General features: G+C 41.0%; 1 protein-coding gene across 1 annotated transcript in view; it reads right to left on the bottom strand.

Moving 5' to 3' along the window:
- The window catches only part of GLIS1 (GLIS family zinc finger 1), a 253,796-nt gene that overhangs the window by 49,459 nt on the left and 191,357 nt on the right, over positions 1–12,980 (bottom strand). Inside the window, exons 4-6 of the mRNA XM_063138817.1 lie at positions 8,718–8,879; positions 4,233–4,343; positions 20–152 (exon numbers count right to left, since the gene is read on the bottom strand). Of these exons, the coding sequence (XP_062994887.1) occupies positions 20–152; positions 4,233–4,343; positions 8,718–8,879 (406 nt within the window). The remainder of the gene's footprint in view (positions 1–19; positions 153–4,232; positions 4,344–8,717; positions 8,880–12,980) is intronic.

Genomic DNA, 12,980 nt, shown 5'->3' with positions numbered 1-12,980 from the left:
TTATCAGAAAAACTCCCACCTGTTATTAGGTCATGGTGGCCCATTGATCTCCCACACTTTCCATCCAAAATGTGTTGCGAAGAAGGGTGAAGCTGCTGCATGGCTAAGCACTCACTTAATATGTCTTGTTCGGCATCAGAGCACGAATGTAGCTATAAGGGGATGATAAAACAAAAGAGATTTTCATTTTCAAAGTGCAGAACTAAAGTGCAGCTAATTGGATGCATATGCCTTTTAGCTTATAGTCTACATATAGATGGGCGAAACAAAATGTCATTGTTCCAGCGTTGGAGTAATTGAAGATATATTAGGTGCTTAGTGCTTCTAATTAGAGATCATTTGGGTTTTCTTGAGCACACAAATTAAGCCTGCTAATATGAAACCAGCAGCATTTTTGTTCTCAATAACATAATGTACCCTTGTGCTCCTCTCAATTTTATGGAGTAATTTAGCTTCATATTATTTCCCCCTAGTATCTTGGGTTCCTTCTCTTGAAAGGATTGCATCACTTTTGTAACTGCAATGGCTGGAAGGACATTTGATAGGGGAGGGAAAGTGTTTGCACTTATCAGATTAGAGTTGGCAAAATGGCGGGCTGTTAGTAATGTGCAAGAGGTACTGCTGATATGTCAGCTGTTTTCCATGTAAATTAGTGCATTGGCAAAAGTGTCTGAAGCATGCTTTTCGCAAACCACAATGTCGATCATATTAAAAACAGCAGGAGAGGCGAATTAAGAAAGAAAAGCATTTCTAATTCTCTTTCAAACATGCTGGTGTTGCCAAGCTTTTGTCATAACACAAGGCTCGAATTACACAGAAACAACCATCCTATGCTGCGGCCGTTAATAAATGGTGATTGTTTTGAAGTTTACAGTTTTGCATTCCGCCTTCCCCTGGGCTCAGTTATTCTAAACTAAAAGTTCTAGGCATTTGGTCCTATAGACAGTTTGTTTTTTCGCATACAAAGATGGAAAATTCTGGATCGCAATCAGCAGCTGCAGCCAATAAAGGTTTAAAATACTATAACCAAATAATTGCTTCATTTTGTTCTATCAAAGGTGCAATCCTATGCATGCTTAGACATAAAAAAGTCCTCCATGGCTGGTTGGGGAATGCTGAGAGTTGTGGGACTTTTTTTTTCTGTCTAAACATGCATAGTGGTGGTGGTGGTTTGGATGATATATTTTTAGCTGAATGCCCTAAAAGAATTCTAGAGCTCCTTATATCACATTGTCTGAACCAAGGTAGGATTGGGAAAGGGCTGTAGTTTGGTGGCAGAGCACATGCTTGGCATGCAGGGTGTCCCAAACATGGAAATGTCCAGGGAGGGAGGGGAAAAGCACTCCTGCCTGAAACACTGGAGAGCTGCTGGCAGTCAGAATAAACAATACTGAGCTAGATGGATCAATGGTCTGACTCAGTATAAGGCAGCTTCCTATAACCTCTTAGTTGTACAGTACTAATCAGAAAATGCACATGTGAATGTTAGGAGTGGTGGTGGTGGTTTGGATGATATATTTTTAGTTACATGTCTTAAATTTGCGAGACCACCTTCTCCTGTATAGGCTGCCCTGGTCTTTACATTCTGAGGAAGAGGCCTTGCTTACTATGAGGGCCTTATCCATTACAGTGCTACCAATATGGAATGATTTCTTCCCGTTGAGATCAGGCGGGCACATAGTATGGAGTGTTTCTGCCAACAACTAAATACACATTTGTTTGCCCAGATGTTTTCCTGACCACAAGCATAGCCAGCTACCCTTGGTTAGTTTAATGAGATATTTTGTTCTTTCATTAATGTTTTATTGTATTTTATTATGATTTTACTTTGTGAATTGCTTTGGGATTTATTTATCTTTAATGAAAAGCAGTAAAGAAACTTTCGGGAGAGGGGGGAAACAACAAATCGAGAAATAATAAATATGAGAGCAAATAGGTTTATTCATTTCCAACTTTTATTTTGGCTGAACCAATGCTGCCGCTGTCATTTTAAATGCTTTGTACCATATGAGCAGCACCAAATGCACGAACCCCTCTGGCTGTGCCCACTGCTGGAAGACTGTAACCTGGACACTGCCATCCATGTTTTGGTAACCTCCGGATTGGACTACTGTAATGTTTAATATGTGGGGCTGCTTTTGAAGACTGTCTGGAACAGCAGGTAGTGCTGTAGTATACAAAGGCTTGCTTGTTAATGGAATTGGACTCATATCCAGATATACCTGCAGTTCCTGCCAGTTCGATTCTGGACCCAATTCGAAGTGCTTGTTTCTTATCTTTAAAGCTCTCATGGCTTGGAGCCATGGCCATTTGTGCCCCCCCTCCTCTTGCGGACATTGGTCCCCAAAAGTTTCTATAGCTGCTGAAAGTTGCCATGCTGCCACAGAAATCCCATCAATTCTGCTGGCAACTAGGGCGGGCAGGAAGCACATATCTTGTTTTTCCATGCAGTGTTTGGCAGGCTGTCAGGCGCCAATTCTGCTGGGCAACAAGGCACATGTTCCCTGAGTGCCTTGTTTCCCAGCAGTAATTGTTAGGATTTCTGCAGTGGGGAGCAGGGGAAGGGTACAGCTTTCAAAGGACCCCAGGAGGCAATGCACTCCTCACCCCAACCCCAAGAATTAGCCTACCCATGGTATACTGGCACTTAGGATCTGAGGAAGCTCTGCTCTGACTTCTGCCTTATCAGGGATGCTAGATTAGCCTCTATCAGGAGAAGGGCCATTTCCTCATAGCCTTACTTCTATGGACCGCTCTTTGAGAGAAATTTGTACAGTGTTCTCTCTCCCAGCTTCTTGAAGGCAGGTAAAATGTTTCAGTTGGCCTTTGAAAATGGATATCTGGGCCAGATCTACACCAAGCAGGGTATAACACTTTGAAAATGTTTTTAAAATGGTATATGTAATGTGTCCTGGGCCTGAACAGTTGTCAAAACTGTTATAAACCAATATAAAGCAGTAGGGTAGATCTTGCCCTGGTTTACTTTGGATTTTTTTTCCTGCTCTGCCATTCCCCCCCCCCCCCACTGTGGTGATTCCGATCAACTTTGTGGAGTTGTGTTTTGTTTTGTTTTAGTTTGTTTTGTTGTTGGTTTTAATCCTGTAAACCACTTTGAGAAGTGTGTGTCTAGCAATGTTTTAAACAAATGAACAAAACAAAGTGCAGTTATCACCTGGGTGGGACTGGGCACAATAAAGACGCAGAAAGAACTTATGCGATTGGCTTTGCCCGCATGGTACCAGCCTTTAAACCTACAGGATACCAACTCTCACGCATAGAGGCCACTTCATTTTACTAGGGTTTGGATGAGGACTTCTACTCAGTTTAAGACGGAGGAAAACAGAAAGCATTGGAAGGTTTTGCATAAACAGCAATCTGGGTCAGTTTAGACTTGTTTGGTGATGCATTGTACAGGCTTCCTATATTTGATGAATTGATATGAAGTATTATTCTTATTCTTATTGCTTAAGTATAGCCTTATCAGGGATGCTAGATTTCAGTCTCCATCACTAAGAGGCTGTGACTAGACTAAGGGCTACCACTCTACGCTTTATAATATAGTCCCCATATGTGCATCAGAAGCAGAATGTAAAACTACACATTTGACAGATGAGCAGATAGGAAAGGATCTGTTCATCGTATATATAAAATACAATAAAAGGAGAAAAAGGACAACTCACAAATCATGAAACCAGACCTGTATTGAATGATTTAACAGTATATTCCAGGCTCCCTTTTATTATATAAAAACATCATTCAATACAAGTCACACTATTTCTTTATGTGCTTACAATATTTATATACAACCAAATAATGAAACTTCTGAGTGGTTTACAGTAAAAATTAAAAACATTAAAAGGAATAACATGCACACATATAAAATCAAACACAGAATAAAACCGGTGGTTGCCAATCTCCTGATGGTGATTTTGCCCAGTGTTTATTTATATTATGTTTCATTAGATTGGACGCAGGATTTGACCAGAGGCCAATTGATTTGTTGAAAAGGGTTAGATCAGAAGATCAATTTTATCACGTCTGAAAAGGGCCAGCAAAATGTAAGTTAAGTCATGAACATTTTAAGGTTAGGAAGACAAATCCCATTTCTGTACGCTTAGTAACACTGCAGTGAAAACCTCTGGGGGCGGGGCGGGGAAATTAATCACCATACAATTAAACACTTCAGGTAAGCATTCACTTGGAATTGCTGCCCTTCAGACTGTTGGTCTTACCTTCTTACGCACCTGTTGTTCTTTGGCAGAATGAGCTTTCACATGTTTTCGGAGGGAACTTGGATCAGTGTAGCGCTTGGAGCACCCAGGAATCTGACAAGCATATGGTTTCTGTAAGCGTGTGGAGAGGAAAGGGGGGGTGGAAAAGATAACATGGAAAGGATGTCTGCTTTGGAAACATCCCTCTTAAGGTATGAACTGTTATGTATAGAATATGAAACATTTAGGGATTGGTGGAGACGCACAGACATATTGTAAAGCCTCTAGTTGCTTGCTCAGCTGGTTGAACAAACATAACTGTTTATAACAGGCCTGGCTATGAGCCAGAGATACATCCAGTTCTGTTACAGCAATCACTTTTATTCTGAACTCAGGCCAAATGCTCAAACTACTTTACTTATCTGCGCAACCCAGTATTTTTGGATAAGGTGAACTGGGTGAAACTTCAATGAGAAGAACTACATCAGAAAATGCCATGATGCTTGAACATTTTACCAATGACTATATGGCATTATGCATATCTATATCCAGGCATTTCCTCTGTCCTCAATACAAAGAAGCCATACAGTACTGCATACCCTGTACAATGCTAGAGGCGATCACATTGACAGTCCAGAGGTATGAACCAGCCCTCAGGGCTCCGATCAACCTGCAAAACATACTTCCCAGATCATACTAGCCTCACTTTATTTAGACATTTGCTTTCTTCTGTATTACCTTGCAAAAACTGATTACTACTACTATGGCTATTGTTGTTGTTGTTATTATTATTATTATTATTATTATTATTAAATTACTCCACTGACAATTCTGGCATCTGTCTCACTACTACTTTACGTGTTTGTCATGTCGCAATCTAAATAACTCAGCACACATATCAGAGGTTTCAAATGGTTAGATATGATGAACTTAAAAGAATCTTTCTGTACAGTTTTACAAACTTTCCATTGGCACTTACACACTATAAATAAGCTATGTCCCTTTTCTGACAAAATTAAATAATTCTGGATTACAACATCGATAGTAAATCTTGCCAACACTGGGAAAGCAGTAACTTATCTCTTCTTTAAAAGGTAGATTCCAATCCACTTTCCAGGATGGCCCTAGACCTAACTCTAACCTAATAATCTGTTATTCGATCAAACCAGCACATTCTAACAGGTCTTTGTAATTATTTACAGATTCCCCTTTCAGAGGAGATAAATGACAGATTGACCTGCATTTGGAATCTCAAATCACTTCCACATGCATTCAATAAGAACTAAGCAGTCCATATAAATCCTTTTTCTTTGTAGGCGCCTCCAGAGGAATAAGTAGTCTTGCTCCTTGTACCAGCAGGAAATTTCCAAAGGAATAATAAGATCATTCACCAGCTCAAGGCTCCAAAGGCTAACCCGATATGTACCCAGAAACTTGCATATGAAAGTCAATTTATTGAAAGCGCCTGGAACACACAGAGAACCGAAATTTGAGGAAGGATGATGGAAACCATTAAACAATTCCTTAGTGGAATTAACTGGGCAGAGTATTTTCCCAGCTATGGTAACACATTATTAAGGATGGGGAAACTAGATCAGAAAAAGTCCATCCATACTAGTCCAAACCTTTTCAATCTCACTTTCACACAGGATTCTGTTACACAGCAGGCATATAAAGGGGATCAGAGTCTGCTTCATGAACTGCAGGTCTTCTGTTACATGCATTTGGAGCACTAAGACCAGCATGCAAAAAAATATTCTAATTTATTCTATCTATGTTCAAAAAGCAAACACAAAACAAAGCACTACACAGCTAAAAAAATGGGGAAATTAATAAGGTAAATTATGTAAGCAAATGAGTGCTAGTTTATGCAGATTGTGAATACAGCAAAACCTTAAAGAATATTTAGAAAAGTAAACTGGAGTACTGATTAAAGGTTAGTCAAAATTATTACTGTACCTTTTTGCTGATTAGGAATATTTCAGATAGTGAAGAGAGAAAGATGGGAGAAAAAGTAAAGAGAAAGTAACAAGAAAGAAGAAAAAAGAGAATAGAAAGTTAAGGGGCTCTTCTCAACAACACCAACATAAAAAGACACAAAGAGACAGAGGGCTGGTTTGCACAATTACCCTGGCTTAAACAGTCCATGGGTTATTTGAGAGTTGCTTAACCTTCCAACAAGCCACGCCACAAGCCGGTGATTATTAAAATTGTGCTGCGGCTTAAACAAGCCACTGTAACTTGTTTAAGCCGCGGTGATCATGAGAACCAGGTCATAGAGATTTAGTTCTGTGTATACCACAAGGGCTCTGAAATAGTTTGTATGAGTTAGTCTGCCCCTCCCCTTCATTCGACTTACATTAACATCAAGCCATTAGACTTCAAAAAGGTGCATCCTATACGGCATACTGAATTTCAAAAGAGCCATATTTTAGAAGTAATTACAAATTCAAATCTCTAAAGCTGACTTTCAAATAAATAAAACATTGTTATTGTAAGTGTGCTTGGGATTGGAAAATGTGACTGACTGGCTTGTTTGTTTTTGGAAGGCATAATGTACATTACACATTCCTTAATGCTGCACTGTCTGAAATGTGTAGCTAGTTTAAAAGTAAATATCAATTAACCGCCAGGTTTCTGCCCCATAAACACCCGACCAAACATTAAACCGCATATTCACCTCTTTCAAAAAGACAAAGGAAGGGCTCTTGCTGTTATTCTTTATGAACTTTGGACCAGCAGTTTAGGTGACCTAAAGAGTCTGCTTTGCCGTCATGGGTGGGTTGACAGTAGTAGAGCCTAACATGACCTGGGCAATATAGCAAAATAGCCATTATCCAAACTCTACCCGCCTAAAAAAAAACTAGGAATGTTCAGTGAGTATCCTGCGGTGGTTTGGCCCATGTTGATGTAACCCTGTTTACATCACTCCTGTTTATCTCAATTTCTTACTATCCCAGAAACTTTACAAATGTTGTGGACTATTGCAATGAAAATGCTCAAGTATAGGTGAGACAAATAGAATAATGCATTCCATCACTCCAAGCAATAAGGGGCCATCAATAATAGGGGAGGAAAATTAAGTAATGATGAATATAACATGACAATATAAAGCCAGATCTTAGACTTTAGAATAACTGGGCCATTACTTATGAAGTTCATTCTAGCTGGGATTGGGGGCGCAGTCTCCAATTACATTTATAGATCCCACTTGGGAAATACTTGCCTGACAAAACATATTCACGTCTATTCCTATGTGCTTTTTGGCTAATAAAGCTGCAATAGCATCCTATAGCAGGGGTAGGAAACCTGGGGCATGTCTACACCTATGGGTGTAGAGGGCCAGAAAGGGGGCAATCCTGGACTTACCTACTTCCGGGATCGTCGCCCTCTGTCTACACGTGGCGCGCAACGTCCTGGGAGGACGAAGGATGTCGTGCCCACCATTTTTTTTATCGGAAAAAAGTTCAGGAGCACTTCTGCGCAAAGGTAATTTTAAAAAAATAAAAAAGTAGTCCCGCTCCCCCCACTCCCCCCCGATGGGCATGGAGCTCCTGCCAGGACGAAAACGGGATGATCCCAGGGCGATCCCCGGTATATCGCTCCTTCTAGCCATGCCCCTGGAATCTTTTAAATGTTTTAGACTACAACTCCCATAGGTCCCAGACAGCATGGCTAATGATCAGGAATGGTGTGAACTGCAGTCCAAAACATCTGGATGGCACAAGGTTGCCATTCCCTTCCTTATAAAGTCACACAGATCAGAGGAAGTAATATAGGAATGTAAAAAGCTACCTTATACTGAGTCAGACCATAGGTCCATCTAGCCCACTATTGTTGACAGTGACGGGAAGCAGCTCTCTAGAGTTTCAAGCAGGGGTTTTTCCTGCCCTTCCTGGAGAGGTCAGTGATTGAATCTAGACCTTCTGAATGCAAAGCATATGCTCTACCACTGAGCTTCACTACCATCACCTGCTGTACCAAAGACTACCATTCATTCTGTTGACATTCTTAAACAAATGAAAGATTAGTAAGTGAATGGTTGGGTGGGTCACAGAGAAGGGTGTATTTAAAAATTGCCACATTTGTAGCTAACTGAAGTAAGCTTTTTGGGCTGTGATACCAGTCATGGAATGCCCTCCACAAGGAGAAATGCCTGTCACCAGCACTGGTATGTTTTAGGTGCCAAGCAAAAACTTAAAAAACTGGGTTTCAAAATGTTTAATTATTGTAAACTGTCCTGGAATAAATTCTAATGAAGAGTGGTACATATTTTTTAATAAATAAAGTAAAACACACACAGAACTTCTGGAAAGGTTACTAATATTTGCTCCCTTTTCTTCCTAGGAACACATAGGGGAAATGTTGAAGTTTATTCTCTCTCTTCTCCCACTGGAGATTCCTAAAATGCCACATTTAAGTGAAAGAGGCCTGTGCCGGTTTCAAAAAGTCCCCCTATGAAGGCTGCACAGCATACAATGTGGTATAGAATAACGTCATGCTTACAGTATCCAGGTGTGTTCGTTGATGCTTAGCCCGGTCGCTCGAGTTGCTGAAAGCTTTCTGGCAGCCGGGATGCTGACAAAGATAAGGCTTCTCACCGGTATGACTCCGCAGGTGGATCTTAAGGTTTTCAAGTCGAGAAAACGCTTTGTTGCACCCTTCAAACTGCAATAAAGCCATAAAAAAACCCTCTGTAAAGCTTTATTAAATAAACCATATCCTGCTATAATGAATACAGTGTTTGAAAAAACAATCCAAACTGGACATGCATGCAACAAATCAACCAGAATTCAGAACATCTGCTGACGTTTATGGATGAAACACATTTGGCTCCGCTGTTTTAATCCATCACTATGCATGGCAAACAGGGTTGGCAATATTGGATTCTCGTATGTACGGTGTTAAGGCTTCAAGATACGGTTTAAGTAAAGGGGCTTAAGCATTAAGAAAGAACAAGTGTTTGGCTTAGGGAGGGTTCTCTTCAGCATTATGAACAACATGAAGCATTGGCACAAGAGCTACTGGGAGGATCAGAGAGACAGCTGCCATGTGCAAACAGAGAAATTACTTAAGTGTTTTGAATGATGAAACATTGCAGGGAAGAAAAGGAAAAAAACTAGGAGATAGAGAAAAACATGGCCCAATATATTACCCAAGGCAAATACAAAAATCAAGAGCAATCACCCGCAACTATCCTCTACCCGCAAATTAATACGGATTGTACAAACTCATGTTTCATGTCCAGTATGATAATCATCATTGTCACAATCTCATATACACTAGGAAGGGGGGAATAGCCATTTAATTAGAGTGCTTCTCAGCCTAATACACTATGAAAAGATCATTGGTATAATTTATTTATTTATTTTAAAAAATCCTTATTCATTACACCATAACAGCATAAACTTGATCTCTACTGTCTTATTTAGGCAAAAATATCCAAGGACGCCCAGTGGGTGTGCTGGGCGCATGAGCAAAAGCAATCCTATACTCACATTATGCTGTGACCTTAGATATGTGCCACTATGCGGGCAGAATGGCTACAGTATCTAATGTGTTCTCATCCCAGGAGGGAAGACCACACAAGTAGAAAACGCAAAAACAGTATTAAAGAAGTCACACGTGCAACATCCCTGGTGTCCCCACACACAAGGGAAGCCAGTCATGCACTGCCAGTGGATCCTCCAGTAGCTCACTGCATAGGGCATTGGTTTGGGAACCCCGAGGGAGAGGGCAGCAGACCCCTACTTACCATATGCATGTCAGGGGCAAAAGAGAGGGAGTTCCTGGGACTTGAACGTACACTGCACAGCAGTCCCCTAACCACTCGACCAGAGCAGCAAACAGGTGCATTAAAGGGCATTTGTCATCCTCCTGACCCACCCGGTCTCAAAGACACTAGGAGCATTGGGGAGAACAGCTTGTGTCTTAAATAATGGAAGTCTCAGGTTTGAATCCTGGGTACAACCTCAGCAAGGAAAATGGAGAGCCCCCCCCCCCGATACATCTGAGCCAATCAACATGAGCACTGCTCAGCCAAACCATCCCTTGGGACCACCCCTCCCCTGACAAGCGATGTGACCAATCCACCCCCTATTGGGTAGCATTCTTCCCCTGCATCATCCCTCCCTCTCCCCATCCGCAAATGACTGCCTCGTACACATTGGCAGCGGTATCCACCCCACTTGCACACCCTGAGAAGCCTTCCCCTTCCAGGGAACCTGTGAACAGAGAGGAAGTGGCCGTTTCCTTTGAGACAATCATGCGCTCTGCCTGTTCCCCCAAGAGCAGCTGAAGCCAGACCCTACCCTACAAGGGTGGGGGAAAGGATGCCTATCAGTCACTCCCTAGCAACCAAGAAACAGCACACATGGCAATGTCAAAGTCTTCACTGGTCAGTACTCTTGATGGAGGAGGTCCTGAAAGAGAAAGACACATCTGTGGGGTAGCTAACCAGGGGCTCGACAGACAACAGGGTACCAGGTGCAGCATCTCTTATGGCACAAGCTCTATGTTTCAAAACGCTACAAAGGCAAAACTCACTTCTACCACGTATCTTTTGGGGGTAATTGTAAAGATTACTTTTATTGTAACTGGCTTTTAATGTCTGTAGATAGGCCTTAAAACCACAGACACCGCATTTTAAATTTGATTTTATTGTTTATTTTATTTATAATGGCTATTTCAAGATGGGGTGGTTAAATTTTTTCAAATTAAAAATGATAACACTGAATTTTACACATTCCTGGTTTGTGGGAGAGGATTAGACAAGGGAGAGAAAGTTACATTTCTGTTTGCACAAAAAAATACCTGAATAACTAACAGTGACACAAGTAAATACAGGAAAAATATGTGGCAGTTTAATGCAGCATGGATAAAATATCAGAGGGAAATCTACAGCTGGCAGAAACAGCAACTCCAATGGAACTAAAATGTGTTGCCAAAGGACTTGTACCTCCTAATGCCAACTATGTTCTATTTTTGAATAGTCCTCGATCCTCTTTTTGCTAAAAATGATGCCTTCCAACAGCACAAGGGTCACTACACTGTACATGAAAAGTGATGGGATGGATGCTTAAAACAGTGAAAAACTGTTGGCATTCCAAAGATGGGGCTTTCATTTTTGGGGCTAGGCATTAATCAGGGACAGTACTACTCAGTGAGGCTGTTCACACAACACACTAATCCACTCTCAGTTGGAGATCTCCACTGGAGATAAGCCCTTTCTCCAGCCCCAGCTGCAGATCCAAGATAAACCCCATTTCCCTCTCTCTGTGCTGGGGCATGGTCCCTTTTCCTGCCCCAGTGCTAACAGAGAAAAAAGGGCTTATCTTCTATCTGCTGCATATCAGAGATGAGACCTTTCTCAGTGCAGCAGCAGGGGAAAGGGCTTATCCTGAGTCCCTGTGCTGGGGGAGGGGAGGGAAAAGAGGCCTGGGGAAGAAGCCTGGAGTGCCAGATGCCCCCACCCCCCTGGGCATATTGCTTGTCTTAAGCTTTTAATGTAATTTAATGTTGCTGTGTGTGCGTGTGTATTATTTTTTTTAAAAAAAAACACCCAACAAACTCTGCCATGTTTGCTGTGCATTTATTGTTACCGTGTTAATTCATCACATGGTATTGTTTTATCATGATTTTATATTATTAGCTACCTTGTGGATATGTATGATTAAGAGGCAGCGTATAAATACTTTAAATAAATAAATACCATCATCAAATTCCTATCCAATGAGGCAAGGGAAACCATTTAGCTCCATCAAGAAGAATATAGAGTCCTGATCTCTTTAGCACTTGAGGGATAATTCATGCCTCAGTAATGAGGTGTGAAGAGCTCATGATTTAAAGTCAATTACTCTTGAGTAGCTATGCCTACACTTCTATTAGGACTGGGTAGTAAATCCATTGCAGAGAAAGCCTTTTCCACATGAAGCAATCCTCAAATTGGTGGAAAAGTTACATAGAAATTGAGTCTCAATATATTCCATTCAGGGGACAAATCTATGAGCAGGTACACCACAGCTATGAACAACACCATAACATTTTTGCTGCCCTTCACATTTTATTGCTTATTCGGTCTGCATGACAGACTTACATTTTATGTTACATGCATCAACTGCCAACTTGTTACCCAGGAACAGTCACCTTAAAACTGAAGAAATGAGTGACCAGTGAGTGACTCAGAAATTTTATTTGGCTAGGGAATTCCCCCTTGGAATATTAGATGTCTTTCTGGGTGCCAGTGAGGCTTGGAAGATTTCAGTCATTCCAGAAAGAAAGATAAATAAATGCTAACAGTCTAAAGACTAGAGCACATATTTGAGAAAACTTAAAAAAAAAAAAAGGAAAAAAACTCAGGCAACCTGAGATTCCTAGTTTTGTCTACCAAATCTTGTGCTGCCTATTAAAATAAGAGTAGTCTTAACAAACATGGCCTTTTCTAAACTTATTTGGTAATGATGGAGATCTGAAAATGTAAAATTCCCATCTCATTTGCACTCTCCATTCCCTTTCTAAATACCTTCACAACATTAACACTTTTAGGCTGCAACCCTATGCATTTTTAGACAGCAAAAAAGTCCTACAATTCCCAGCGTTCCCCAGCCAGCATGGCTGGCTGGAAATACTAGGAGTTATATAGGACCTTTTCCTGAGATTCTTTCAACGAGCGTTTTATAGCATGCTTGTGACTGGCCACACAAGGATGTTCGCAGGTCATTTTGATGACACAGTTATCTCCTGCGCCTTCTGCCGTTGTTGTTTTTTGTT

Source organism: Elgaria multicarinata, chromosome 1 (assembly GCF_023053635.1).
Source record: "Elgaria multicarinata webbii isolate HBS135686 ecotype San Diego chromosome 1, rElgMul1.1.pri, whole genome shotgun sequence".
Taxonomy (NCBI): Eukaryota; Metazoa; Chordata; class Lepidosauria; order Squamata; family Anguidae; genus Elgaria; species Elgaria multicarinata.
Note: the sequence above shows the minus strand (reverse complement) of the source record. Positions and strands in the feature narration are given on the sequence as shown.